We start from the raw sequence: 27,225 nt of genomic DNA, 5'->3' as shown, positions 1-27,225 counted from the left end.
CTCGCATAGCCAGACCTATCTCTTTGTTTTAGAGAACGGTTTGCAGAAAGGTCTGGCTGAACCCATTATCGTTCCACTATAGGGGAAAAAAATGCTGTGGCTTGTTTGTATTTCTTTAAACTAATCACAACTGTCCTGGGTAGCATGAAGCTTGGGATGCAGCTATGAAAATGATGACACAGATAGTGGAAGGGAAGGAGAATTCCAACTGAAATGGTCACCTAATGGCAGGCAGGCTTACACCCGCAGCCTACTTCCTGTGAGTCAGACTATGCGGGGACAGTGCAGACCTAACATGCTGCAGTGCATTCTGGAATTGTGCATCTTTTTCTGCGCGAGGCACACCAAAGGGCAAGCCACCATCTCAAGGCACGCCTGTATTCATATCCGTGCAAAATAGCCTCTATAACCCGTTACCACTCCTATCACTCTGTAAATGTTTATTTCTTATTTACTAATGCCAAATAAAATTTGACAGACAACCACATTACTCATCAGAGGTGGAAAAACCTGGTCCAGAAAGTAAAAACCCTAACTGTGTCTTTACTCCACCCATGTACTTAACCATCAGATTGCACTGACTAGTTTCCCAAATCAGCTGGTTTAATACATGGATGGAGTAAAGACACGGTTAGGGTTTATACTTTCTGGGCCAGGTTTTTCCACCTCCGTTACTCATGAAATATTTATTAACAAAATAATTCAATAATTCATTTTAAAGTGTAAAATTTCATCAAAAAGAGCAGCAACAAAACACAACCATTTAAACAGACAGGTCACACAAATAAAAATGAAAAGAGGGCGAGACAGAAAAGTGTGTCTGTGAGAGACACAGAGAGAGAGAGAAAAAGGACGAGAGCTGGCCTAAGACAGCAGCACCCGTGGTCGAGCGAGATGCCGTCACTCTTTACAAACCAAGCTAAGCGAAATGCACTGAGCACGAAAACTAATTTGCATATAAACAGTAAATTCATAACAGAGTATGCATTGAGTTGAAAACTAAACTTTAGTCTAAAATTGTGCAGAAAAAAGAGACGCACTGAGAATGAAAACTAATTGGCCTGCAAAACGTGAATACAACCATAGCATCAACACACCTGACATCGAGTTGAAAAGAAAACGTATAGTCGGAAATTGTAAATGTAACTTAAATTTGCAGCATTAAAACATTTGCAATCGTAATTTTTTTTTTTGCCTACTTCCAAACTAGTGAGACATGTACCTGTCGGTGCTCGCAGATCTTTTTAATCCTTGGTGGTACTGAAGAGAGGGCCACTCGCAAGTCCTGTTCAACAGAGAACTGTGATCTCGTTGTTCATGTAAACCAGAGTAGAGAATGTCAACTCAGACAGGGAGGTAGACCTCCTGTTCTTCATGTAAACCACAGTAGAGAATGTCAACTCAGACAGGGAGGTAGACCTCCTGTTGTTCTTCATGTAAACCAGAGTAGAGAATGTCAACTCAGACAGGGAGGTAGACCTCCTGTTGTTCTTCATGTAAACCAGAGTAGAGAATGTCAACTCAGACAGGGAGGTAGACCTCCTGTTGTTCTTCATGTAAACCAGAGTAGAGAATGCCAACTCACACAGGGAGGTGGTGGGGAAAAGAAGAAGTTGCTCAATAACGTGGCTGGAGATGGTTGAGTACTCTGATGCAGAAGCCAACCAAAACTGAACACACAATTCTAATGGAACTGTGTTTGTTCTGTGCTGGCTACCAAAATGTGTCTCGGCCTAGGTGGAGTGGCTGCAGGTTGTTTGTGCCCACTGCCATAGTATCGATTGTTTTTGGCTTGCTTTACAGAGCTGTATGTTGGTTAGCGTTATATGGTTTGTGTTTTGTGTGATTCAATTTCCCTTTCGGGAATAAATAAAGTATTCTGATTCTGATGGGTTTTACTCCAAGTTGAGTAATCAGAAGATGACATCAACTACTAACTTAGTTATCTTACCGAGCTTACAATATACATACATATTGATCATTTTACTGTAAATCATGTAATTGTTGCGTGTATGGCTGCACTTGCAATATTTGTTTTTTGTTAATTTTGCTCACGTCATTATAACTGCACCTCCATTGCGAAAGGGCCCACGCCCCCTCCCTGCAGGGGGGCCATGGGATTTTACAGTATGCCACTCAGAGCTGAGTGTGTGTGTGTGTGTGTGTGCGTGCATGTGTGTGTGTGTGTGTGTGTTCTAGGGCTATGTATTGGTGAGAATCTGGCGATACAGATGTTACGAGTCAATATATCACGATATATTGCGATACTGTAAGAAAGGTGATATATTTCAATTTCATAGGCCTGTATTCTTTGTGTTTACATTGTGTTGGACTGGAAGAGTCAAATGGCTGAAGATAGATTACAACATCTATCTAGCGGTCATGGGGTACACACAACACAAAATGTTTGTCATTAACCTCTACATGTATATAAAAATAAAAAATAAAAAAAAATCGACATAGTGGTTTTGAGAATTGATACAGCATCACAAAAGATAATATCGCGATACTCGAGTGTATCGATATTTGTTCCTGTGTGTTTATCAGATCAGTTAGTTCGTGACTGTGATAAGTAAAGCAGACAGTGAGTCTGAACAGTAAAATCACTGAACGTCCCCCATGACACGAAAGGGCTGGCTGGTTTGGTTTGGCTGACTGGAGCTCTAGAGGTGTCAAGAGACAGAAACCAGAACTCGTGCAGAGAACGTGGGAATGTGTTCAGATTGTTGTTTTATGATTTCATGTTCATTCTCATATAGAAATGACGGCTCTGCTCCGACGCACTGGGAGTTGCCCTCAGTCTCTCTGTGATGTATGACATGGCAGAGCTACAGGGTACATAGTGGTGCACACCTACTGACACGCTGCTTCTACACCTCTTTCTCTGTCACGTCATCAATTGTTTTCTTTCTTTCTTTCTATGCCTCCGTAGTTCTTTTTCCATCTCTTGAGAAGGTAACAAACAAACAAACACACACACACACACACACACACACACACACAGCACTCACCCTGAAGGCCTCGCGGGCCATGTAGTCATCCTGGTCACCACGGTACCAGGGCCTGATGGGCTTGGGTCCGCCCATCCCCTCCCCAAACAGATCAATGAAGAAGAAAACGTAGTCCTGCTGCACGAGCCCTTCCCTCCTGAACTGGACCATCAGTCTCCGGAACATGTCCCAGGCACAGCACACGTACACCACTGAAGAAGAAGAAGAAGAAGAAGAGATGACATCATTCTTTAACATGCCGCTACAGAGACGAGAGAGGACAGAGGACAGGAGAAGAGAGAGGATGTTTGTGTTACTTTTTCCTGCAGTTCCTTCGACCTCTTAGAAAAACTAAGACTCAAAAGCGCGCACGCGCACACACACACACACACACACACACACACGGTTGCCACTTTGAGAAACAACATTGTGAGCAGAACCTAATTTCCTCCACAGAGAGGTTAACCGTCCCTAGCTGATGACCTCACAGCACAGGTCAATCACCATGGTAATTACAGGAGAGCTCCGTTTCCCTAACGAGCATTCAGCCTGACCAGCTCTGATTGCTGCAGGCTGAGATAAGATTCATAAGATAAGATTCAACCACAACCACAGACACGTGTCTGTCTGTCTGCCTGCCTGCCTGTCAGACAAGCAGACTGTCTATCTATCTGTCTGTCTGTCAGACAGGCAGGCAGACTATCTATCTATCTATCTGTCTGTCTGTCTGTCAGTCAGACAGGCACTGGGTGGTAGTGAAAAGTTGCCGGATGGCTGGGCAAGCCTTGCAGAAATAGTGAGGGGGACAGCTGGAAACGTACTTGGTGTGTCATCTGGACAGAGGAAGGAAGACAAGGAGACTCGGTGGTGGAATGAGGAAGAAGTATACAGAGGAAGAAGTTGGCAAAGAAGTGGGATAGTCAGAGAGATGAAGAAAGTAGACAGGAGTACAAGGAGATGCAGCATAAAGTGAAGAGAGATGGCAAAGGCAAAGGAAAAAGCGTATGGTGAGTTGTATGACAGGTTAGAAACTAAGGAAGGAGAAAAGGACTTGTACCAATTGGCTAGACAGAAGGACCGAGCTGGGAAGGATGTGCAGCAGGTAAGGGCGATCAAGGATAGAGATGGAAATGTGCTGACAAGCGAGGAGAGTGTGTTGAGAAGGTGGAAGGAGTACTTTGAGGGGCTGATGAATGAAGAAAATGAGAGAGAGAGAAGGCTGGATGATGTGGGGATAGTGAATCAGGAAGCATGGTGGATTAGCAAGGAGGAAGTGAGGGCAGCTATGAAGAGGATGAAGAGTGGAAAGGCAGTTGGTCCTGATGACATACCTGTGGAGGCATGGAGGTGTTTAAGAGAGATGGCAGTGGAGTTTTTAACTAGATTGTTTAACACAAGCTTGGAAAGTGAGAGGATGCCTAAGTGGAGAAGAAGCATACTGGTACCGATTTTCAAGAATAAGGTCCGATGTGCAGGACTGTAGCAACTACAGAGGTATAAAGTTCATCAGCCACAACATGAAGATGTGGGAAATAGTAATAGAAGCCAGGTTAAGAGGAGAGATGACGATTAGCGAGCAGCAGTATGGTTTCATGCCACGAAAGATCACTACAGATGGGATGTTTGCTTTGAGAATGTTGATGGCGAAGTATAGAGAAGGCCAGAAGGAGTTACATTGTGTCTTTAGAGAAAGCATATGACAGGGTGCCGAGAGAGAAGGTGTGGTGGTATTGTATGAGGAAGTCAGGAGTGGCAGAGAAGTATGTAGGAGTGGTGCAGGATATGTATGAGGACAGTTTGACAGTGGTGAGGTGTGCAGTAGGAATGACGGATGGGTTCTAGGTGGAGGTGGGATTACATCAAGGATCGGCTCTGAGCCCTTTCTTGTTTGCAATGGTGGTGGACAGTTTGACGGACGAGATCAGGCAGGAGTCTCCATGGACTATGATGTTCGCGGATGACATTGTGATCTGTAGTGAGAGTAAGGTGCAGGCTGATGAGAGCCTGGAGAAGTGGAGGTATGTGGAGGCAGGGTGGAGTGGGTGGAGAAGAGTGTCAGGAGTGATTTATGACAGAAGGGCACCAGCAAGATTTAAATGGAAGGTTTACAAGATGGTAGTGAGACCAGCTATGTTATATGGTTTGGAGACAGTGGCACTGATGAAAAGACAGGAGGCGGAGCTGGAGGTGGCAGAGTTGAAGGTGCTAAGATTTTCATTGGGAGTGAGGAAGGACAGGATTAGGAACGAGTATATTAGAGGGACAGCTCAGGTTGGACGGTTTGGAGACAAAGCAAGAGAGCCAAGATTGAGATGGTTTGGACATGTGTGGAGGAGAGATGCTGGGTATACTGGGGGAAGGATCCTGAATATGGAGCTGCCAGGCAAGAGGAAAAGAGGAAGGCCAAAGAGGAGGTTCACGGATGTGTTGAGGGAGTACATGCAAGTGGCTGTTGTGACAGAGGAAGATGCAGAGGACAGGAAGCAATGGAAACGGATGATCCGCTGTGGCGACCCCTAACGGGAGCAGCTGAAAGTAGTAGTAGTAATACTTTCAAAGAGAATGTCTTTATGCATGCTCAATAATACAAGTAAGGAAATCAAAGAACGTTGAATCAGTTCATCTGGACACAACGTTCACTGACAGAAACGTTTCATCACTCATCTAAGTGAAGTGATCTCTTCAGTCTAAACTGACTGCAGGCATAATGAATCAAATCACCCGTGGTGCAGGAGACCCAGGTTTGGGTCCCGGCTGCGTCAATTTCCGGCTGCACCCCGAATTCCATGGGTATCAGAAGTGGGATGTTGAGACTGTGAGGCCATCGAGAGCGCGTGAGCCCAGAGGCGTGAGGGAGCTGGTATGCTGAAGCACAGGGACGCACTTCCTGAAGGAGGGGGGTAGTGTAATAACCACTGATGACTAGACTCGCTAGCCCTTGGCTAATGGGGCAGACCCTTTAGTCAACTGGTTAATGTAGTCACCTGTGCTGCGAGCGACCCGGGTTCATGTCCGAGCTACCAACCCCCCCGAATTCGCTACACTGTTAACTGCGTCCACCAAATAAAAATCTGGATGTCATCAAATTTACTCAAGCTAAAGACCAATAAGACTGAGCTCATGGTTGTGGCTTCCATGGCACCTCTCCGGAAGGTTGGAGAACTTCTCCTCGGTGTGGATGGCTGCTCCATCTACCCATCCCCAGAAGTCTGCAACCTTGGTGTCATCCTTGACTCCATCCTCTCATTCAAGTCACACATCAAATCTGTCACCAAATCTGCTTTCTTTCACCTCAAAAACATGTCCAGACTCCGGCCATTACTCTCAGACTCCGTGGCACAGACCCTCACCCATGCCTTCATCACCTCCCATCTGGATTATTGCAATGGAGTCATTTCTGGGGTGCCTTGCAAAGCCCTAGACAGGCTTTCAAGTATGTGCAGAATGCAGCTGCCAGGGTGCTCACCTGCACCAAGCCCTGGCAACACATCACTCCCACCCTTGTCCACCTTCACTGGTTCCCAGTCAAATCCCACATTTCTTATAAAATTCTCCTCCACACCTATAAATCCCTCCATGTCCATATCCCCCAGTACCTATCAGACCTCCTCAACCCCTATATTCCGGCCAGGAATCTGCAGTCTGCAGACACGGTCCTGCTTTCCATCCCCCACACCGGCCTGCGGACTTTTGGGGATATAGCCTTTGGTGTGGCAGCCAGCCCCCACCCTTTGGAACTCTATTCCATCAAAAATCTGCAACGCTGCTACTTTGGATAAATTTTAAAGACTACTGAAAACCTACCTTTTTACTAAGGCCTATGGTCCTGTAGTCTTTTGAGCTTGGTTTTAATCTTCTTTTTTTTTGTTCTTAGCTAGTGTAATGCATCCTTTGTTTCCTTGAAAGGCGCTTTACAAAACTAAGTTGTTGTTGTTATACAGAACTGATGGCAGGCTCTTCATCCTTAATAGATTCAAAGCCAAGAGCAAAGTATGCAACACCACCATCATGGCGATTCAGTATGCAGATGACAATGCCATTGCAGCACACTCCGTAGAGGACATCCAGGACATTCCGAATGCATTGATCACTTCCTCTACCTCGGCAGCCTTCTCTCCTCAAAGGCTGAAATCAATTCTGAGGTCAACCATCGCCTGAGTTTTGCCAGTGGTGCTTACGGCAGACTCAGGGAAAGTCTTTGAAGACCAAGACCTAAAGGCCAAAACTAAACTCCTGGTCTAGAGCTGTTGTTCTCCCCATGCTGTTGTATGGAGGAGAGTCATGGAACACCTACAGCAGGCACCTGACAGCCCTGTAACAATACCACCAAAGATCCTTACGAAAGATCCTGAGGATCAGTGGAAGGACAGATGCACCAACATCAGCATTCTGGAAGAAGCCAACATGACTAGCATCACCACCACAATAATGCAGCACCAACTCCGATGGACAGGCCATGTTATCTGCATGTCCAACACATGTCTCCCCAAACAGATCCTGCACTACCAGCTGAAGGAAGGTCAGCGAACTCCTGGCAGAAATGTTTCAAGGACAATATCAAGACCAGTCTGAAGATATTCAACATCACATCGAGCATCTGGGAACATATTGCACGGGATAGGCTTTCCTGGAAGAAATCCGTGCAGGAAGGAGCTGCACATCAGGAAATGTAACTCCACTGTGCCGCAGAGAAAAAGTGACGGCACCACAAGGAGAGAGAGAGAAAAAAGCTCAAACACCACCACCAACCACCACCACTTTCCCCTATCCACACTGCAGCAAAGTATGTAGATCGCGGATTGGCCTCTACAGCCATCTGAAGACCCGCAAGTAGACAACCCAACGGAGAGGACAGTTATACTCACTTCGAGTGACCGCTGACGATGATGGTGGGCGTGTGTGTGTGTGGGCAGCTGAGTTAACAAGGAGAGCAGCTTCCTGTTGATCCATTGTAGTGAACGAGGCCAATTGATAGCAATATCCTTTTACCAGTCCTGGCTATTAAAAGCGCTATTAAAAGCTGCACTGCCAGCTGTGGTTTGTTTCCCACATTACACAAAACACTACGAGAGGTGATTGAGTCTTGCTGAGCACAATTTAACTTACGTAAATGGTCAGCATAGGCATTAAACATGGATGAGTGTGTATTTAAAATTAATTAAAGTAAAATTAAAGGTTTTCAGGAGCGCGACATGTTCTGTTCAGTTTTTCAACAGCTGCCGACACTAACGTCACCAGTTAACAAGACAATTGTTAAACTGAAACACAGGGATAGTGGGAGTCTTTCCTTCTCTAAATACCTTAAATTTTGATCATTTAACATGGCACAAAGTATAAAATGATTATTCCAACAAATCTGTTGTAACCACCGGGCTCCAAGCTGTATATCTGCTGTAGATGCATTGCCACTGCTTCATCGCTGTACAGTGATTAGTCTGCAACTATGCACGTCAACGAGTCAGCTATTCTGTGAAACCCCTACTCTGTGTGTGTGTGTGTGTGTGTGTGTGTGTGTGTGTGTGCGTCTGTGTTCCAGCCATCACTCCTGTCATCTGCCCCCCTTCTCTTATCCCTCTACACCTCAGTGACTTCCATCTCTCTCTCTCTCTCTCTCTCTCTCTCTCTCTCTCTCTCTCTCTCTCTCTCTCTCTCTCTCTCTCTCTCTCTCTCTCTCTCTCTCTCTCTCTCTCTCTATCTATCTATTTATCTATCTATCGTTCAGAGGCTGGCAGGCCAGAGAGATTAATGAGGGTTACCAGTTCTGCACACATATTTCCAGGAAAACAGGGTGAGGGTTGCCAGATTGGACTGTTTCCAGGATGAGCATATAGAAATTCTACGGCCTCTACACTGCTGACACAGAGACGACGGACAAGGTCATCACATTTTTCAATTTCAAATATTTCAAATGTCTTTATTACGAGCATGCAAAATAAAATACAAAATGACCAAGCACAAATAAAACACAAAAAACGAACAACAAGTGATAAAAATAAAACCAGGAGAATTCAACAAGAATTCGCAATAGAGAGCCCAACAAATTTCATATGTTCAAAAAGCAGCAGGAGGAAGTTACTACTTATAATTTCCTGCCCCCTCTCTAATGCTCAATTGATAAACCTAAATAATAAACTTAGGTTTTTTTTACACAACATAATATGTCATTCTCAGTTTCCCCTCAGGGATGAATAAAGTATTCTGATTCTGATTCAATATCTATCTCGGAGTGACTCAATAGAAAAAAAATTAATAAAAAATAAAAACAATAACACAACAATAACTATTATTTACAAGAAACAGCCATAACAGCATCCACCATTGGTGTCATGGTCATGAGAGGAGCAAAACCCTCTCCTCATCCTTGTACCTCTTTAAAAAGAAAAATTGTTTTGTACCTCTTTTTGAATTGATTTGAACTTGTGCTTCCCTTGAGTTCTTCATCTAGACCATTCCACAAACTTGCCCCATAATTTGAAATACACATACTTTTGCAAGTGGTATGAACACAGTGCTTCTTAAAATTCAATTTTCCTGTTAAATTGTACGCTCCCCTCTCTTATCTGAGAACAATTGTTGTATGTTGCCAGGAAGTAGATTATATCTTGCTTTGTACGACAATTGTGCAGTCTCAAATTCTACCAGGTCCATGAACTTCAAAGCCCGTGAATTTAAAAAGTTTGTTAGTGTGTTCCCTATATCCTACATTGTTTACTATCCTTATTGCTCTTTTTTGCAGTACACACAATTGTAGGTTGCTTTTGTAGGTGTTCCTCCATACCTCCACACTGTAATTCAAATATGGCAATACAAGTGAACAATACAGAATGTAGAATTCTTTATGCCTTGCCTTTCCCAAAACTCCAATGCTCCTTGCCATTTTTGTTCTCACGAATCTTATATGAGGTTTCCAGCAGATTTTATGGTCATGTATCACACCCAGAATTTTGTTTTCATATATTTTTTCGATGTTAATATTGTTGACCACTACTTCTACTTGTATGTCTATTGTACGATTTCCAAATAACATAAACTTAGTTTTGTTCAGATTTAATGATAGTTTCTGTCAAACCACATTTTAACTTCTTCATTTCAGCTGTGATCAACTCCAAAAGCTCCTGTAAATTCTCCCCGCAACAAAAAAATGGTTTTGTCATCTGCAAAAAAAATGAATTTCAATACACTTGATACCTTACATATGTCAGATATACAGAACAAATACTTTAGGGCCTAAAACTGAACCCTGTGGGACTCCACAAGTAATGTCCATGCATGCTGATTTTTAGTCACCCATCTGCACAAATTGTTGTCCATTTCCCATATAACTTTTCAGCAAATTTAGCCCCACCTCTCTGATACCATACCTTACCATTTTATTAAGTAATATTTCATGGTCAATTGTATCAAATGCTTTTTTACAAATCTACAAATACTCCCACTGCATATTTATTGTTATCAAGTTTAGTTATTTCTTCTATTAGCTCCATTAATGCCATAGCTGTCGATGTGATTAATCGGCACCCATACTGACTGTCTTACAACAATTTATGTTTCTCAATAAAATTACCCAACATTGCAACATAGAGTTTTTCCAAAATCTTAGAGAACTGAGAAAGTAAGGACACAGGCCTGTAATTGGTAAAGTGATGTCTATCCCCAGCTTCATATAGTGGGATAACTTCAGCAATTTTCATATTACATGGAAATGTACCCGTTTTGAAAGACAAGTTGCAGATGTAAGTCAGTGGCCATCAATGACTTTCTTAACTAAAGTCATATAAATTCCTTCCAAGTCAGTCGACGACACATGATATTCACATTCATACTCAAGAACACAACACATAACTACACCTATACACAATCATACACACAAACATATGTAAACAAACACTATACACACACACACACACACACACACACACACACACACACACACACACACACACACAGAAAAGAAGCAAATACACAGATGGAAACAGAGGTAATTACTCTGCCAGTCGGCACCGCCTTCAGCAACACATGAACACATGGCCCTAGTTACACGAAGACAGCAACACTTAGTTTGTCTGTCTGTGTGCGTGTGTGTGTGTGTGCGCGTGTGAGTGTGTATGTGTGCATGTGCATGCATGCGCGTGCGTGATGATTACATCAGCAGTAGTTGTTTTGCTGGACTATCTCTCCTTGCTTTCCTGCGTCACACACATCATGATATCACCAGATCAGCCTCTACAAATCAAATATACCTGGACTGTGTGTGTGTGTGTGTGTGTGTGTGTGTGTGTGTGTCTGTGTTTAAAACCATGCCATGTTACTCTCAGCTGGGGAATCAGTTCTTGTCTACAGTCCATGTCTCATGTCTCTGAGATGTGTTCATGTTACAGGACTACCAAGTGATTTATAAATTCAATAAAATAGACATATTCAAAGAATGAATGTATATTTATCAAATGTATCTTAAATAATGTACAATCACAATAGATTAAGACTGAAAATGCTTCATGGGTTTAGAATAAGCTAGAATAAGTTATTTTATTCTGCGCCATGGAGGCTTCCTGGAGCTCTTCTTCTACGGCAGGAAGCCGTAGAAGAAGAGCTGTGTGCTGTTTGGCTGAAGCTGCTGCTGTTGACGGAAGTCTCTGGTCTGCTCATCGTGAGTCTAATGTGGAGGATCATGGACACAATTCGCCGGCACACACAGGGGAGAGTCTGACACGGTTTGGATAAAAAACAGAAAAACAACCAGAAGAAAAGTTCGAGACCGACAATGGCAGAAAACAAGGGTGAATATTGGAGTGAAAGCTCTGAAAATAAGAGTATAGACGTAGGATTTCCAAGTTAGTGTGAAGTTTCCCGTTTTGTGTTGGGCAGGAAACCGAATTAATTGTTTTTGTTCAATGGTTGGTTGGTAGGTAGATAGGTAGGTAGGTAGGGTAGGTAGGTAGTGATATCTGAAGAAGACTTGGGAGAAAAGAGAAACATCAACAATGTGGCTCCGTGCATGGCAGCCTCGGTTCAGCGAGCTATAGTACTTACTTTGTTTTTGTTTATTCTCTTTGTGTTTGGTTATTCAAACCTGATGATTTTCACTATAGAAGAACTGCTTAACATTAGGCAGTTCACTCCACATAGTTTTTCACCGGTTCCAAAACCCGAAAAGTTTTTTGGAGATCATATTTGGAGGAAGAGCAGCTCTCTGTGAGACATGGGGGTGACACAGATGGGATAAGCAGGCCGGTGCGCTGGTGAGACTCTTGACAGTGGGGATTTTGATCTGCCCTCTCAGCGATTCACCTGGCGAATACCCGCTCCATGCCCAACAAAATGGACGAGCTACTTCTCCTCAACGGGACGAACAAGGACTTTGCACGTTCTGCTGCCTTTTGTTTCACTGGAACTTGACTCAGCGAATTCATTCCTGACAGTGGATTACATCTGCCGAGCCGCTGCCTACACTGGGCAGATCGCGTGACTCCTCAGATTTGCAGATGACACATCTATCAGCGGCCTCATCCGGGGTGCTGACGAGTACAAGACGGGAGGTTGAAGAGCTGGCCCTCTGGCCATAACAACCTGGAGCTGAACACACTCAAAACTATGGAGATGAGAGTTGACTTCAGGAGGAGCCCTCCAACCTTGCCCCCCCCCACCCACCCACCATACTCAACAGCAAGGTGTCTGCTGTGGAAATCAACAGATTTCCACAATCTCCAAAGACCTAAGGTGGGCATCCAAAATAGGCACAATCATCAAAAAGGCCCAGCAGAGGATGTACTTTCTCAAGAAATTCAACCTGCCACAGGAACTGTTGATTCAGTTCTACACTGCAATAATCCAGTCTGCCCTCTAGACGTCCATCACTGTCTGGTTTGTTTCGGCAACCAAACAGGACAGGGACAGACTACAACGGACAATTAAGTCTGCAGAGAAAATCAGTGCCAACTTGTCCTCCATTCAGGACTTATACACCCCCAGAGTCAGGAAACGGGCAGGCAATATCACTGCAGACCCATCAAAACCTGTTCCAACTACTCCCCTCTGGTAGGCACTACGGAGCACTGTACCCCAAAACAACTAAACATAGGAAGTTTCTTTCAGCAGGCTGTCATCCAAATGAATGCTTAACATTATCATAATAAATTTAAGCATGCTGTATATACTGTATATTACACATATGCATGCATATTCTGTCATGTCCACCTACCCCATGTATATGAGTAACCTGCTAACATATTTATTCCAGCATCTTTAATAATAATAATAATAAATTAAACTTACATAGCGCTTTTCTAACACTCAAAGTCGCTTTACAATAAACGGGGTGAAACAAGACAACAGATAAACATAGCACACACATACAGGGGTGGATGGGAAGGGGGCTACGAGAGGGAGAAGCGGCAGCCACGCACGATGCCAGCAGTACTCTCCTATTTCAACACATACAAAAGGGCAAGAAAAACAAAAAACAACAGCACTGTAGACGTTGATTTTCTTACTCCTGTAACCTATTCCTCTCCTGAGGTATCCACTTGGCAGTGGCACTATTTAACTTGCACGCTGCTCCATTGCACTACTGCCCTCCTGTTTCACCTGTCATTCCTTGTATACATTCCTGAGGATTGTTATGCTCTTATTCTATGTACGTACATAGAGAGCCACTAAACCAGAGTGAAATTCCATGTAAATGCAAACATACATGGCCAAATAAAGATGATTCTAATAATTCTGAGGCTGATGGTCTGTTCCACACAGAGCTGTTGGTACTGAAGGATTTACAATGTTTAAGTACATGAAGGAAACACGTCATGTGTTGATGACAGCTGAGTGAATCAACGCCCGAAATTCATCTCCACAACACACACACACACACACACACACACACACACACTCGCGCATGCTTGCTGGTAGTCCATCGAGTCCGATGATGACATCCTCCTCATTAACGGTGTGTACTTTGATGACCGTAGAGTCCAATTCTTGATCCAAAAGTTTTATTGCATATTGGGCATATGAAGTCTGAGTTAGTGGGAGCAGGCATGGTTGTGTGTCTCCTTAGTCTTTTCTGCTGTTTTTTCACATTCCTTTCAATTTCCAGCTGTTCTATACCTCTGTAGCAGATCTCCCACCAGTTGGAATGGTTGATGGTAGCTTGCTCCAGTCTCAAGCTGTCAACACAACACTTCTTCAGCGATGTTTATAGCTGGTCTTTGTTTCGCTTCTTCTGACGACCTGCGGCTCAGCAGCCCAGATGAAGCTGTTCATACAGGACTTGATGTGGCAGACGTTCTTGAGGCATCCTGATGACATGCCCAAGTCAGCACAGTTGGTGTTCAGTGACCGTGGCTTCTATGCTCTTGCAGTTTGTTCTAGCACGAATCTCAGCATGAGGAACACGGTCACACTACGTGATCCTCATGATTCGTTGCAGACACCTTATGTGGAACTGCTCCAGCAACCTTAGGTGGTGGCTGTATGTGACCCAAGCTTCACAGCTGTATGGAGAGTTGTGACACCGACGGCTTTGTAAATGGTAATTTTGGTGTGCAAGTGGAGTTGTTTGTTTTGGAAGACCTCACGTCAGAGTTTGCCGAAGGCTACAGAGGCTTGTTTGATTCTATTATGAGTTTTGTGATCAGTGTGTTGCAGCCCTCAGAAAGGATGCTGCCCATGTATTTGAAAGATGGAGAAACTGAGAGTGGTTGGTGTTCTATAGTGAAGACAGGCATAGTGGGTAGGGGGGCTGGACCTCCATTGGCATAACACCTCAGTCTTGGTGGTGTTGCCTGGTAGACCCAGCCTGCTGTATGCATTTACAGCTGCGGCAAGGATGGTTTACAGGTCTTCTGGTGTGTGAGCTACAAGAGTGCAGTCATGAGCATACTGCAGCTCAAGGACCTGCACTGCAGACAACGTGGTGGTTGCCTGGAGCCTCCAGATGTTGAAGAGGTTTCCATCTAGCCTAAAGTCTATTGTGATGCCACTACTGTCTTCCAGATCTTTATGAAAAAGTTTTGTGACACATAGAAGGTAAATGTTGAAGAGTACTGCTGCCAGCACACACCCCTGCCTCAAACCAGTGCATACATTAAAGGGCGCCGATTCCTATCCTCCTATGGCCATCCGTGCCACCATCCCATCATGGAAATGCGATAGAATGTTCGCAAATTTGCTTGGACAGCCAAATTTTCTTGGGATCTTCCACAGTAGCTCTCGATTCAGTGTCAAAAGCTTTGGAGAGGTCAACAAAAGCCACGAAAAGGTCCTGTTGTTGTTCGCAGCACTTTTCTTGTAACTGTCTTACTGTGAGAATCATATCCACAGTACTCCTGTTCTTTCTGAAACCACACTGTGACTCTGGCAGCAGATGTTCTGTCAAGTGCTTCACCATCCTGCATAGTATGACCTTTTCTAGGACCTTGCCTGCAACAGCTAGCCGGGATATGCCACGACTATTGCTGCAGAAGGACTTGTCACCCCTGTTTTTGTACAGAATGAGAATTTTGGCATCCCTCCATTGTTGAAGGACACTCTCCTGATCCGAGACCTGCAGGATGTACTGATAGATCATTCTGGTGCACAAGTATCCTGCTTGTTTTAGGAGTTCTGCTGAGACACGATCACTGCCAGGGGACTTGTTGTTCTTGAGGGAGTTGATGGCTGCAAGCACTTCTTGAAAAGTTGGTCAGTGGTCAAGGTCTGGGATGGGCAGATAAATTGGCAGCTCTCCCAGGATGGATTGGTCAGTTGGTGGGTGCTGGTTAATTATGGCTTCAGAATGTGCAGCCCACTTTTCCAGGATCCACTTTTGGTCTTTCAGGGTTGTCAGTCCATCCGCTTATTTTAAGGGTGTGATAGAGCAGTTCCCAGGGCCGTATATAGTCTTTATAGAATTGTAGAAGTTGTGCGTATCACTTCTGTTAGCATATGATTGAATCTCGTAAGCTTTGTTCTTCCACCGTGTATTTTGTAGAGTTCGCAAGGTTGTTTTTACCTCCTTATGTGCTGTTTGCCACTGCTGCTGAAAGATGGCGGATGCAGGGCAGTTGAGAGTAGCTCTGTGTGCCCTACGCATGGTTTCCAGCAGGGATGTGATGGTGTCAGAGTTCTCGCTGAACCAGTCCTGATGTTTTCTGGCTCTGTAGCCAGAAAACATCTGATCCACGGATTGTCAGAACTCAGAATGGCCTCAAACTCTAGTGACATCGTGCCTACAGAGCAATGGAACTAATTCCGTGCTGGGGCTGACTTCAATTTCAGTTGCTTTTTTTATGGGTTTCTTGAGACACGGTGGGGGGCACACTTTGATGTGAAGCTTGGTTATGATCAGGCGGTGATCCATCCAGCATTCTGCACCTCTCATGGCCCAGGTCAGCAAAACTTCACTCATGTCAGTACGTCTTGTTATGATATAATCAATCGGGTGCCAGTGCTTAGATCATGGGTGCATCCAGGATGTTTTGTATTTGATTTTCTGCTGAAACAGTGTGTTCGTAATGGTGAGGTCACGCTCTGCACAGAGTGTTAATAGCCTCAGACCATTTGTATTAACCTGACCAACCCCATGCCTACCCAGTACTCCACTCCATATATCATTGTTCGTTCCTACCCTAGCATTAAGGTCTCCGATAAGAAAGATCTTGTCCTTTTTTGGGATACGACAAAGGGCTTCATCTAGTTGCTGGTGGAAATTGTCCTTCACACCGTTGTCAGATGGTAGTGTTGGCACATATGCACTTAACAGGGTGCCATAGTGTTCCTTTGCTACGGGGATACGGAGGGTCATTAGCCTCTCACTTAGTCTTGTGGGTGTTTCAGTGAGGCTGGGTAGGATGCTGTTCTTGATTGCCAGTCCAACACCATGCTGATGTTGTCCGCCAAGGGGATAGCCTCTCCAGAAAAAGGTGTACCCTCCTCCTTCCTCTCTCAGGAAGCCTGGTTTTGCTGAGCGCAGTGATGTCCACATTGTAGCGTCTCAGTTCCTCAGCAATCAGTGCAGTCCTTCAATGTGGTCTGTTACCATCATTATCAAGGAGAGTCCTAAGATTCCATGTTGCCAATATGAATGGGAACATGTTCTTGTTTTTACCGCAGGATGGAATTCCTGGTAGGCACGGTAACCTACCCAGGAGGCTGGTTGAGTGGACAATTTTTAGGCCACCTTTACTAGGCCCTTCCCCAATTGGAGTGAGCAGTGTGGTCCCTAAATAGGGATGCTCAGTCACACGGGGGTCTCCAGAAAGGAGCTGCCACTCAATCCCAGCTGCTAGTGACCATATACCCCATGCCACTGATGTGCAGGGCTCTGACTGGGAGCTCTCAGGCCAATTCTACCCTGTTCCCATCGCCAGACACCCCAATGCCACCAGACTTCAACTGGATATAAGGCTGGATATTGTACACCATGGTCAGACGTGGAGATCTATACAAGGAGGTTTTTATAGTGCCACAGGGGGTGCGCAGTCCTCAGTAGCACTGTCTTTGCCATGAAAGGTTGGTCCTGGTGGCAAGGCTCCAGACTGTCGAAGAACTGCCGAATTTGTGCCACCAAACACGTTGCTTTTCTCTCAGGATGTGCTCACCTAGCCTTTGTCTCAATAGACTTCCTACAAGGCAACGGGGCAGTGGTTGGTCATGAACAGCCTCTGGGGACCACTGCAGGTTCGAGATTGACTACCAAGTTAGCCTGAGGCCGCGAGGCGTCCAGTTACCCTGTGTGGCCACGAGGGGGCCTGGCAGAGGTCTTGGCAAGGGCAAGGCTATGTACTGGCGGGGGAAGGCTTACCCACTGGGCTGCTTCCTTGTTCACCACAAGGCCTAGCCAGCGGCAGCCAGTGGTAAGCAAGAGTTTAGAAAAGCAGGAAGTAAGCAAGCATGCGTCTTTCCTCCAACTACTGCATTACTGCACTAGACGGATCACATCACCCTGTGCGAAACACACACACACACACATACAAATGCACACATGCATACACACAAACATCTATACAGTCATTCACACACAGGAGAGGAAGAAGGGTAGGATGGACTAACAGATTCTGCTCTCTCAGAAAAAAAAAGAGGGAGAGAAAGAGACCAAGACTCTTCAGTTTATTTCAATATGGATAAAGCTGGATGAAAGTGTTTGACCTGGTGACAGCACTCATCACACCCACCTTTCCCTGTCTCCCTGACAACCATGCTGTCTCTATGGCAACAACAATCCCCAACTCTGTTAGTTTAAGTAACATATGCGAGAAACAAGCAGACAGAAAGAAAGAAAAAGCGTTTCCTCAAAAAGTGGACCAAATACATGAGTATGGATGTCTTTGCATGTGTCACAGTGTGTGTGTGTATGGGGGGGTATGTACTGACACACTTTCTCCTGGTAAAAGGAAAAAATGAATTTATCCATCTGTTGTTTTCTATCTTTCCCTCCATCTCCTTCACATCTCTCTCTCTCTGTCTACAAAACACCACAGAAAACTCCGAGACAGGAAATACCGTGTTGTCTTTCTCGCTCTCCCTCTCTTTTTCTCTCTCTCAGTGGCTAGTGTCTTAATTAAAAGATGTTGACCCAAAGTGTGGAGGAGGAGACGAGAGAGAGTATTTGGGGGGGGGGGGTCACCAGGAGGAAGGGGAGGGTGATGGCGTGATGAGGAGGAGGACTGAGGGTGAGCTAATGTTCTTTCTTTCCTATAAAAAATATCAACTTCGTGTAAAACCAGTGTGTCTCACAAACGCACACAAACACACAGTTGTTTCATTGTGTACACTGGTCCTTTCTGAAACATAAAGGTGTTCCACGTTAGAACACAGGGTTTATCATTCGTCACATGATACTGGTGTGTAAATAAGTGGACCGAGCCCACTCAGGACCAACAGGGCCAGTTGTTCCGTCTAACGTTATGGCCTCTGTAAAAACGCCATGTTTCTCTCCACCACGGAAACCGCTCCACTCTGGTGTTCACGGGTACGAGGAACACCTTACATGGAGGACCCACCTGAAGCATCACGGCGTATAATCCAGCTCCTTACAGCTCTGGTGTGCGACACAATACATCGTATGAATCTGGGGCGGCTGCCGAGTACAGGGCGCTGGGGCACCGCCCCCTTCAAACAAGAGATGAAAATCTACTCAAACATGTTAAATATAATTTAGCTGTATAATGCAAATAATTATGAAATAAAAGTGTTTTTCGGTCTGTGAGCGCCTGTCAGCAGCCATTAAATATTGGTTCCAAATGGTATTTGGTTGATTTCTGTCCGAATACATACACTTCCTGGGTGAGGGGCGCCGGCCAAACGATACCTTATGCAAGCCCTCAAACTTTTGGCGAGCAGGTGACCTGAGGCTGCTGTCTGATTGGTTTCTTCAGAGTTTCCGCAGGGTGCAGGTCTGTGTGCCCCAGACACTCCCACTTTCATTGGCAGCGAATTGGTATTGTTTTAATGTTTTTTTGATCTAATGCGATCTGACAATTCTTGTGGCTGTCAATCATGTTCACGCCCACCACGACGCCTCGTCTCGACTGTCAATCTTCCACCGTCTACGAACCCTGATAAAATCTATAGGCTACACTGTCCTTTGTAATAACTCTTTTTCTGTGTGGACATTGTGGACATGTCAGGTGTGCTGCGCCAAGGTAAATTGCGCCCCCCCCCCAAAAAAATTTTTTAGCACCAGCTGCCACTGGTAATGACTGGTTCCTATGTGACATATTGGGACCCATCACTACATCCCCTTTCTAGAGAGGAGCCCTTTCCTGTTGAGATGCATGAATAACCATATGGGAAACTGTGATGAAAAGCTCTTCTCTTTTCCTCAACATGCTGTATAACAGTTGAGAGATTAAAGTATTATCAAACATATCAAATATCAAACAGATGACATCACCATCACTAAGAACACATGGCTTTTTCTTTTCACTTACTAGCTTTTTTAATCACTTAATCTGTGAAGCTGACATCTAGTATGAAACATTTTAACATAATCATCAACAAAATATAAACATCATAACATCAACATCGTGTTTTCACTTCTCTTTTGTGTGTCTGTGTGTACAGGGAATGGGATAGACTGTGTCAGTATTCACCTTACATAGTCCACTAGGTACGCTCGAGTCCCCCTGACTCTGGCAGGAGAACATCTCTCACACGCCGGAGTCTGCTGACTGGAGTCACGCTGGACTTCAGGTGTGACAGGTGTACTCGTCGCATCTGGAGCGGTGTTTTCCAGCAATGTTTCGAGTACAGGGGTGGGTGTTTCAGGGGGTGGGTGTTTAAGCTGCCACAGATGTAGGTGAGAGGTGGACTCTGTATTTCTTCAAACGTGCCTCTGGCGGTCTCGGTGATGTAGGATCTCGTTTTGTCTGCTGGAGACACCACTGTGCCTCTCTCAAGCAGGTCTGTGTCCCACACATGATTGTCTTCGGTTGTAGTTTTGCTGATGCTTTTGTCTCCCGCTTTTGTATTTTTTTCTGTCATTTTCAGATTCTCCGCGTCCGCATATGCTTGCCTGAGCTGGGACGGAAAGACAGGAACAGTTGTTCTGATCGTCCTCCCCACGAGTAGTTCAGCAGGACTGTGTCCATTTTCCAGAGGAGCTGCACAGTAGGTCATACAGGCAAGATAAGGATCAATGGACTTCTTGAGGAGACTTTTGATTGTCCTTATGGCTCACTGTGCTCCCCATTGCTCTGTGGGAAGTGTGGACTGGATGTCACATGGCTGAAGTTCCAATCTTGTGCAAACTTTCCAAAGGACTTGGATGCAAATTGTGGTCCATTGACCAAACACACCACTTCTGGTATCCTGTGACATGCGAAGACAGATTTGAAGTGCTTGATCACTTCTTCTGACGTTGTGGGTGTTTGTTTGGTGGGGGATTTCCCCCCGTTTCTCCCCAATTGTACCCGTCCCATTACCCCGTTCTTCCGAGCCATCCTGGTCGCTGCTCCACCCCTTCTGCTAATCCAGGGGGGGCTGCAGACTACCATATGCCTCCTCCAAGACATGTGGAGTTGCCAGCCGCTTCTTTTCACCTGACAGTGAAGAGTTTCACCAGGGGTACATAGCGTATGGGAGTATCATGTTATTCCCCCCCAGTTCCCCCTCCCTCCCGAACAGGTGCCCCGACCGACCAGAGGAGGTGCAAGTGCCGTGATCAGGACACACCCACAATCTGACTTCCCAACTGCAGACACGGAAAATTGTGTCTGTAGGGATGCCCGACCAAGCCGGAGGTAACAAAGGGATTCGAACCGCCGATCCACGTGTTGGTAGGCAACGGAATAGACCGCAACGCTACCTGGACGCCATGTATTTTTTTCCCTTGAATATCTGTCTGGACTTTGGCTTGGCTTCCTTTGATCTTGCGTCACCACACTGCTGCGATTCCACGCTGTAGAGATGCATATTCGAGATGTCCCCTTTATTTATTTGTTTGGATTTTCTCCAATTTTAGCCGGCCAATTAACCCCCTCTTCCGAGCCGTCCCAGTCGCTGCGCCACCCACTTTGCCGATCCGGGCAGGGCTGCCGACTACCACATGCCTCCTCTGATACATGTGGAATCGCCAGCCGCTTCTTTTCACCTGACAGTGAGAAGTTTCGCCAGAGGGATGTAGCGCATGGGAGGATAACGCTGTTTCCCCCCAGTTCCCCCTCCCCCCGAACAGGGGCCCTGACCGACCAGAGGAGGTGCTAGTGCAGCAACCAGGACATATACCCACATCCGGCTTCCCACCTGCAGACACGGCCAATTGTGTCTGTAGGGATGCCCGATTAAGCCGGAGGCAACACGGGGATTTGAACCGGAGATCCCTATGTTGGTAGGCAACGGAATAGACTGCTACGCTACCCGGACCAGTGAGATGTCCCCTTTAAAGTTAGTCATTAGCATTTCTTGTTGCTTTTTCACCTACTCACTTTTTTTCTTTTTTTTTTTAATAGCTCTGGTGACCACCTTCTCTAGTGTCAGTTCTGGGTCCATTTGTAATAGTTCTGACAAATGTTTACCTCTCAGACCCACCACAAGTCTGTCCCTCACCATCTTGTCATGCAGAGTCCCATATCCATAGTGCCCTGCCAGGCAATGTAGCACAGTAATGAAGCTGTCAGCCGACTTGCCCATCTCTTGCTGCCTTTGATTAAACTTTGCTTCTTAAAGATCACTCTTCTGCGCGCATACTCACTCACTTCTTCAGGGCTTACATGCAAGGAAACAAGTTTGTCTTCAGCTCCCGCCCCCCATGGTGTAAATTAATGCGTTGACTTGATTTTCGTCCGCCTGAATTTCCAATGCAGAAGCCACGCAGAATCTGAGAAGTGCTTAATCCACTTTGGCCAGTCATCAGCCTTGAACGTGAACTTCTCCGGTGGGGTTACTCGAAACCATTTCATGTTGATTAGCTACCTGTGGCTAGCTAGCTTTGCTAACTTGCTGACATTAGTGAACTTTCGATACATGCAACTTTAACTTGAAACTCTTTTTGTTGCTCAGTACACGCCAACCAACTCATTACATTTATCTGTCTACTTCTGACAGCATGTTCTATTGTTCATAGGTACAATGAAAACCTTATATGGAGGTCAGACATCAGGCATGCGACCACAATCATCACGGCATTTAATCCAACTCTATAGTTCCTGTGTGCAACACAATACATCATATGAATGCTCCTACGTGACGTACTATTGGTTCCCATCACTACACCATGGAAAAAGAAAAAATAAATTGGTGTAGCCTTTTTAAAATGGTTGTCCTTAACCCCCATGTATTCATTTTCAAAGATGTAGGTAGCAGAGAAGTCAAACCAGAGTAAAACCGTAGATTGATGAAGTTAATCTGTAAAGTTATACAACCTTTGACATCTTTAAACAGTTTAATCTTAGACCGTACAGGAAGATTCAATGTCTTATTATAGACTCAACAGTTTCTCAAGAACCGCACACACGCCCGCACACACACACACACGTGTACACGCACACTAACCTCTCCCTTGCTGTCTGATGTCGTGGACCAGCTCCTGGTAGCTGAACTTCTCGGTGTCTATGACGTGGTCGTGGCTGGTGATGTTCTTGTCTTCAAACAGGGTGTAGAGTCCCTCGATGGCAAAGTAGCACGGCCGGTCGTTGTTGAAGTCTTTGTTGTCGCTGAACATCAGCATGGCGTGACGCTGCCAGCCAAAATACTCCTGGATCTTTAGCCCAAACTCGCCCAGCTTTTTATGTGTCGGGCCAGTGTTGGTGACTGCCGTGTAACTGTTAGAGAAGCAGGAAACCTTTTAATATTCCATGTCTTGATGTGAGAACATGTTGTTACGGGTCTAGGATGGTACAGCTGTCTTCATGATAAATTCAACAACAAAAAATGAGACACATCACAAGACAGCTTTGGGATTGAAAATCAATGCTTTTTCTTATGGAACTTTCCACCAACCCCTTCTGAACTGCCTACATCACATGGAGATGCCACAGACAGAGATACCCATATGATGTAGACAACACACATGGCGCCCAATGCGTTAAAAATTAGATTTCAATAGGATGAAGGAAATAATTTGATTATTACAACTGCCATGTAAACTGTAACGTGCATGGATAAATAGACTCGTTAGCCAGGGTCAGACTCTTTAGTTGACTGGTTAACGTAGTCGCCCGTGGTTCGCGTCCCGGCTGCAGCTGCCCCCTGAATTCGCTACATTGATGTCAGAAGTGGGATGATGGGGAGACCGTGAGGCCATCAGAAGCGCGCACCCAGAGGCGTGAGGGAGCTGATATGCTAAAGCGTCCCGAAGGAGGGAGGTGGTGTAACGACCGCGGATGAATACACTCGCTAGCCCTTGGCTAACGGGTCAGACCCTTTAGTCAACTGGTTAATGTAGTCACCCGTAGTCTGCGAGACCCAGGTTCGCGTCCCAGCTGTGGCGGATTCCCAGCTGCCCCGCCGAATTCGCTACATTGGTGTCAGAAGTAGGATGGTGAGACCATGAGGCCATCGGAAGCGCGTGCGCCCAGAGGCGCAAGGGGAGCTGATATGCTGAAGTGCCTGGATGCGCTTCCCGAAGGAAGGGGGTAGTGTAAAGACCACAGATGAATAGACTCGCTAACCCTTGGCTAACGGGTCGGACTCTTTTGTCGACTGGTTGACGTAGTCGCCCGTGGTGCGGGAGACCCGGGTTCACATCCCGGCTGCGGTGGTTCCCGGCTGCCCTCCGAATTCGCTACATTAGCATAGCAGGATAAGCACAGCTGCAGCTAATAACATTAATAATGGCTCTGTTGGATGTAGGTGTGCCAAAGAACCAGCACTGATGATACTATTTTAATTTTAAATTTATTTCTGATTTTTCCCTTTTTCTCCCAATTTAGTGGCCAATTGATCCCTATTTTAGTTCCAACACCCACCCTCGTACTGCATGCGTTCGCCAACTGCATCTCTCCGGCCGGCAGTCTCGAAGGAGACGCCTCGCCACTTTCGTGACAAGGCGAATCCAGGCCGAACCACTGCTTTTTCCGACACACACAGAGACGCATTCATGTGGCGAACACAAGCCGACTCCGTCCCCCTCCCGAAGACAGCGTTGCCAATTATTGCTGCTTCATCGAGTCCGGCCATAGTCGGGTCTGACGAGAGAGAGTTCCCCAGTGGGCAACTGCAATGACACAAAGCTGATGCTTAGACCGCTACACCACCGCGGACCCACTGACAGTACTGTTGACAGTTTTTAAAGCTGACCCTTTCAGTCTGTCTGTCTGTCTGCCTGTCTGTCTCTCAATGCTGATCATCAAACAGAGACATTATTGTTGGCTGCAGCTAGGTTTATCCTACTATGGGGGTCAGCCCTATGTTCCCTCAGCCCTGTGGGTTAGTTATCAAATAGGTTGCTTTATTTTGTCATTGTATAGGTTACAACAAATGTGTTCTCTGCATGTAACCATCCTATTGTGTAGGAGCAGTGGGCAGCTGCAGTACCCGGGGACCAACTCCAGTTCTTCTTTCCATCGCCTTGCTCAGGGGCACAGACAGGAGTATTAACCCTAACATGCATGTCTTTTTGATGGTGGGAGGAAACCGAAGCACCCAGTGAAAACCCACCGCGGACTCGGGGAGAACATGCAAACTCCACACAGAAAGGACCTGGGATGGCCTGGAGTTCGAACCCAGGACCTTCTTGCTGTGAGGGACAGTGCGACCCACTGGGTCACCGTGCTGCCAAGGTTAGGTTAAGGTAAGCATTGGGTTAAGGTTAGGGTTAGGTAGAGGTTAAGTCATGTTAAGGTAGGTTAGGTTAAGTTTAAGTAAGTTCAATGAAATAGGGCTGAGGGAACACAGACACGCTCCCCTGCTATACTAACATCATAGAGCACCAAGACCAGTCTCCCACGTTTTTAACCTTTACATGGTTTTTAACCTGTAGATGTCAGCAAACTCACTAAAACAGACTGCGGTTTAGTTACTGTTTACGGTCTAAAAGGACTCAACCGTAATGTTAACAGAGCTAGATTTTATTTTTTTATTTTTTTACTGTGATTTGTATTCACCTTAATTAAAGTTCTTTCAGAGAATTGGTGTGTTACTGGCATCTGAGCCGGACATGATAGACAAAGAACAATGTGGCGAGCGGTGGTAAACAGACACATTTCTGGAATGAGACTGAAAAAACGTTCATGTTCAATAAAATGAAGGAGTTTAATATAATAAAGTTTATGGACAAACGCATTTTCTGAAAAGCCTCAGACATGATGTCCGAAGCTCAGTCGCACGCTATGTAACTTCTGTTGATAATTCCACTGTCCAACAAGTCTTGTAAACTCAGATTATTCAGAGACACATGTAGACAGCTTAATAAACCATTCCTTTAATTCAGCCATTCACCTTAATCTGATTATTGACCTCATGTGAACACAGTGAATGTTGAGAAGTCTCAGCATTTACTTACTCTTTAAAGCCGATGGCCCGGGCGCCTGCAGTTACCATGGGAACTTCCCAGTGTGTGGTGAAGCGTCCCACAGGTGATGAGGAGTAGTCACACCCGGGGCCGATGAAGGCCCAGGGGTCATAGGACAGCTTGAGGTCGACGGCCACCAGAGGAGCCATGGAGTCCGAGCAGAATCCCTCCCGGTTCTCTGAGCTCCCATACACCAACTGGAGGTTCAGGCCTGGCAGCAGGGACGGGTCGGCGTTGACACGGACCACCGCACGGTAGAGGGCGGGAGCCACGCGAGGCCACGCCCACGCATACTCCGTGTTGGTCAGGGGCAAGATGGCTGCAAGCGTCACATTCTGAAGTGCTCTTCCATTCCCGTTGGTGGAAAAGAAGAACGTGGATGGAAGGGGGTCAGATGAGCGGACGGTGGAGATGCAGAGGAGAACCAGGAAGAGGAGGAGGAAGGAGATGTCTGAGCACTCTCTCAGCCTTGGGAGCAACATGGCTCTGAAAACCGGACTGGACCGCTGGACTGGAGTGGACTGGGTTGGCTCAGACCGGGCCAAACCAGACTGGATTAGACCAAACCGGACCGGACTGGCTTGGATTAGACTGGGTTGTACCAGACTGGACTGGATTGACTGAAATGTTTTGTCAGCGGTCGAGGCAGCGTGACAGGATCGACTCTGCGGAGGAAACAGATAGTCTTAAATCCATCTTTAATACGATCTCTCTCACATTTAAAGATCCAACAAACAAAAAACCGGTTTTCATATCTTCATGTCCGTCTGAACTGTACCATTTAACGTTTTGATGAGAGCTGGTTCACTTTGAAAACTATGAGAGAGTAAAAGAGCCACTTCTCTTTTTGTCATTGTAATCCCTCTGACAGCAGGAATGTGCATTAATCATTGATGGGCCAAACTGCCAGAGACCAACAGGATGCCCACGTTTCATGCTTGTTATTCAGAGGAATGTGTCTTTGCTCTGTGATGTGACTCGGTCAGAAGGTGAACAGAAAAACGTGACGGCGGCGGAGCAGGAAGGAAATCTAATGGCAGCAGGAAAACCACAGATTCATCTAGCTGACTGCGTCTTTATGGGCCCAATTCATAAAGACACAACGTTCACCTTTCAAACCTTACCTTTTCTTTTTAGATATATTCTGCCATTCTTAGCCTTTATTAAGTGAGCCAGTAGAGAGGTACAGTGAACAAGAATGAAGACTGGTAGCAAAGGCACCAGGTCCAGATTCAGACTTGGCGCTCCTGTGGTTAGACCCGAGTCTATATGGTACGGATTTAAGACCGGTTCTGAAGTTCACTCCCATTC

At 45.7% G+C, this 27,225-nt stretch overlaps 1 protein-coding gene across 1 annotated transcript in view; it reads right to left on the bottom strand.

The window, feature by feature from the left end:
- Nucleotides 1-26,396, bottom strand: part of npr1a (natriuretic peptide receptor 1a) — an 81,483-nt gene extending 55,087 nt beyond the window's left edge. The window contains exons 1-3 of the mRNA XM_056298045.1: nt 25,906-26,396; nt 22,956-23,224; nt 3,012-3,202 (exon numbers count right to left, since the gene is read on the bottom strand). Coding sequence (XP_056154020.1) covers nt 3,012-3,202; nt 22,956-23,224; nt 25,906-26,396 — 951 coding nt within the window. The remainder of the gene's footprint in view (nt 1-3,011; nt 3,203-22,955; nt 23,225-25,905) is intronic.
- Between the last annotated feature and the right edge of the window lie 829 nt (nt 26,397-27,225).

This window comes from Lampris incognitus, chromosome 18 (genome assembly GCF_029633865.1).
Source record: "Lampris incognitus isolate fLamInc1 chromosome 18, fLamInc1.hap2, whole genome shotgun sequence".
NCBI lineage: Eukaryota > Metazoa > Chordata > Actinopteri > Lampriformes > Lampridae > Lampris > Lampris incognitus.
The sequence above is the reverse complement of the archived record's forward strand: the minus strand, read 5'-3'. Positions and strand labels throughout refer to the sequence as shown.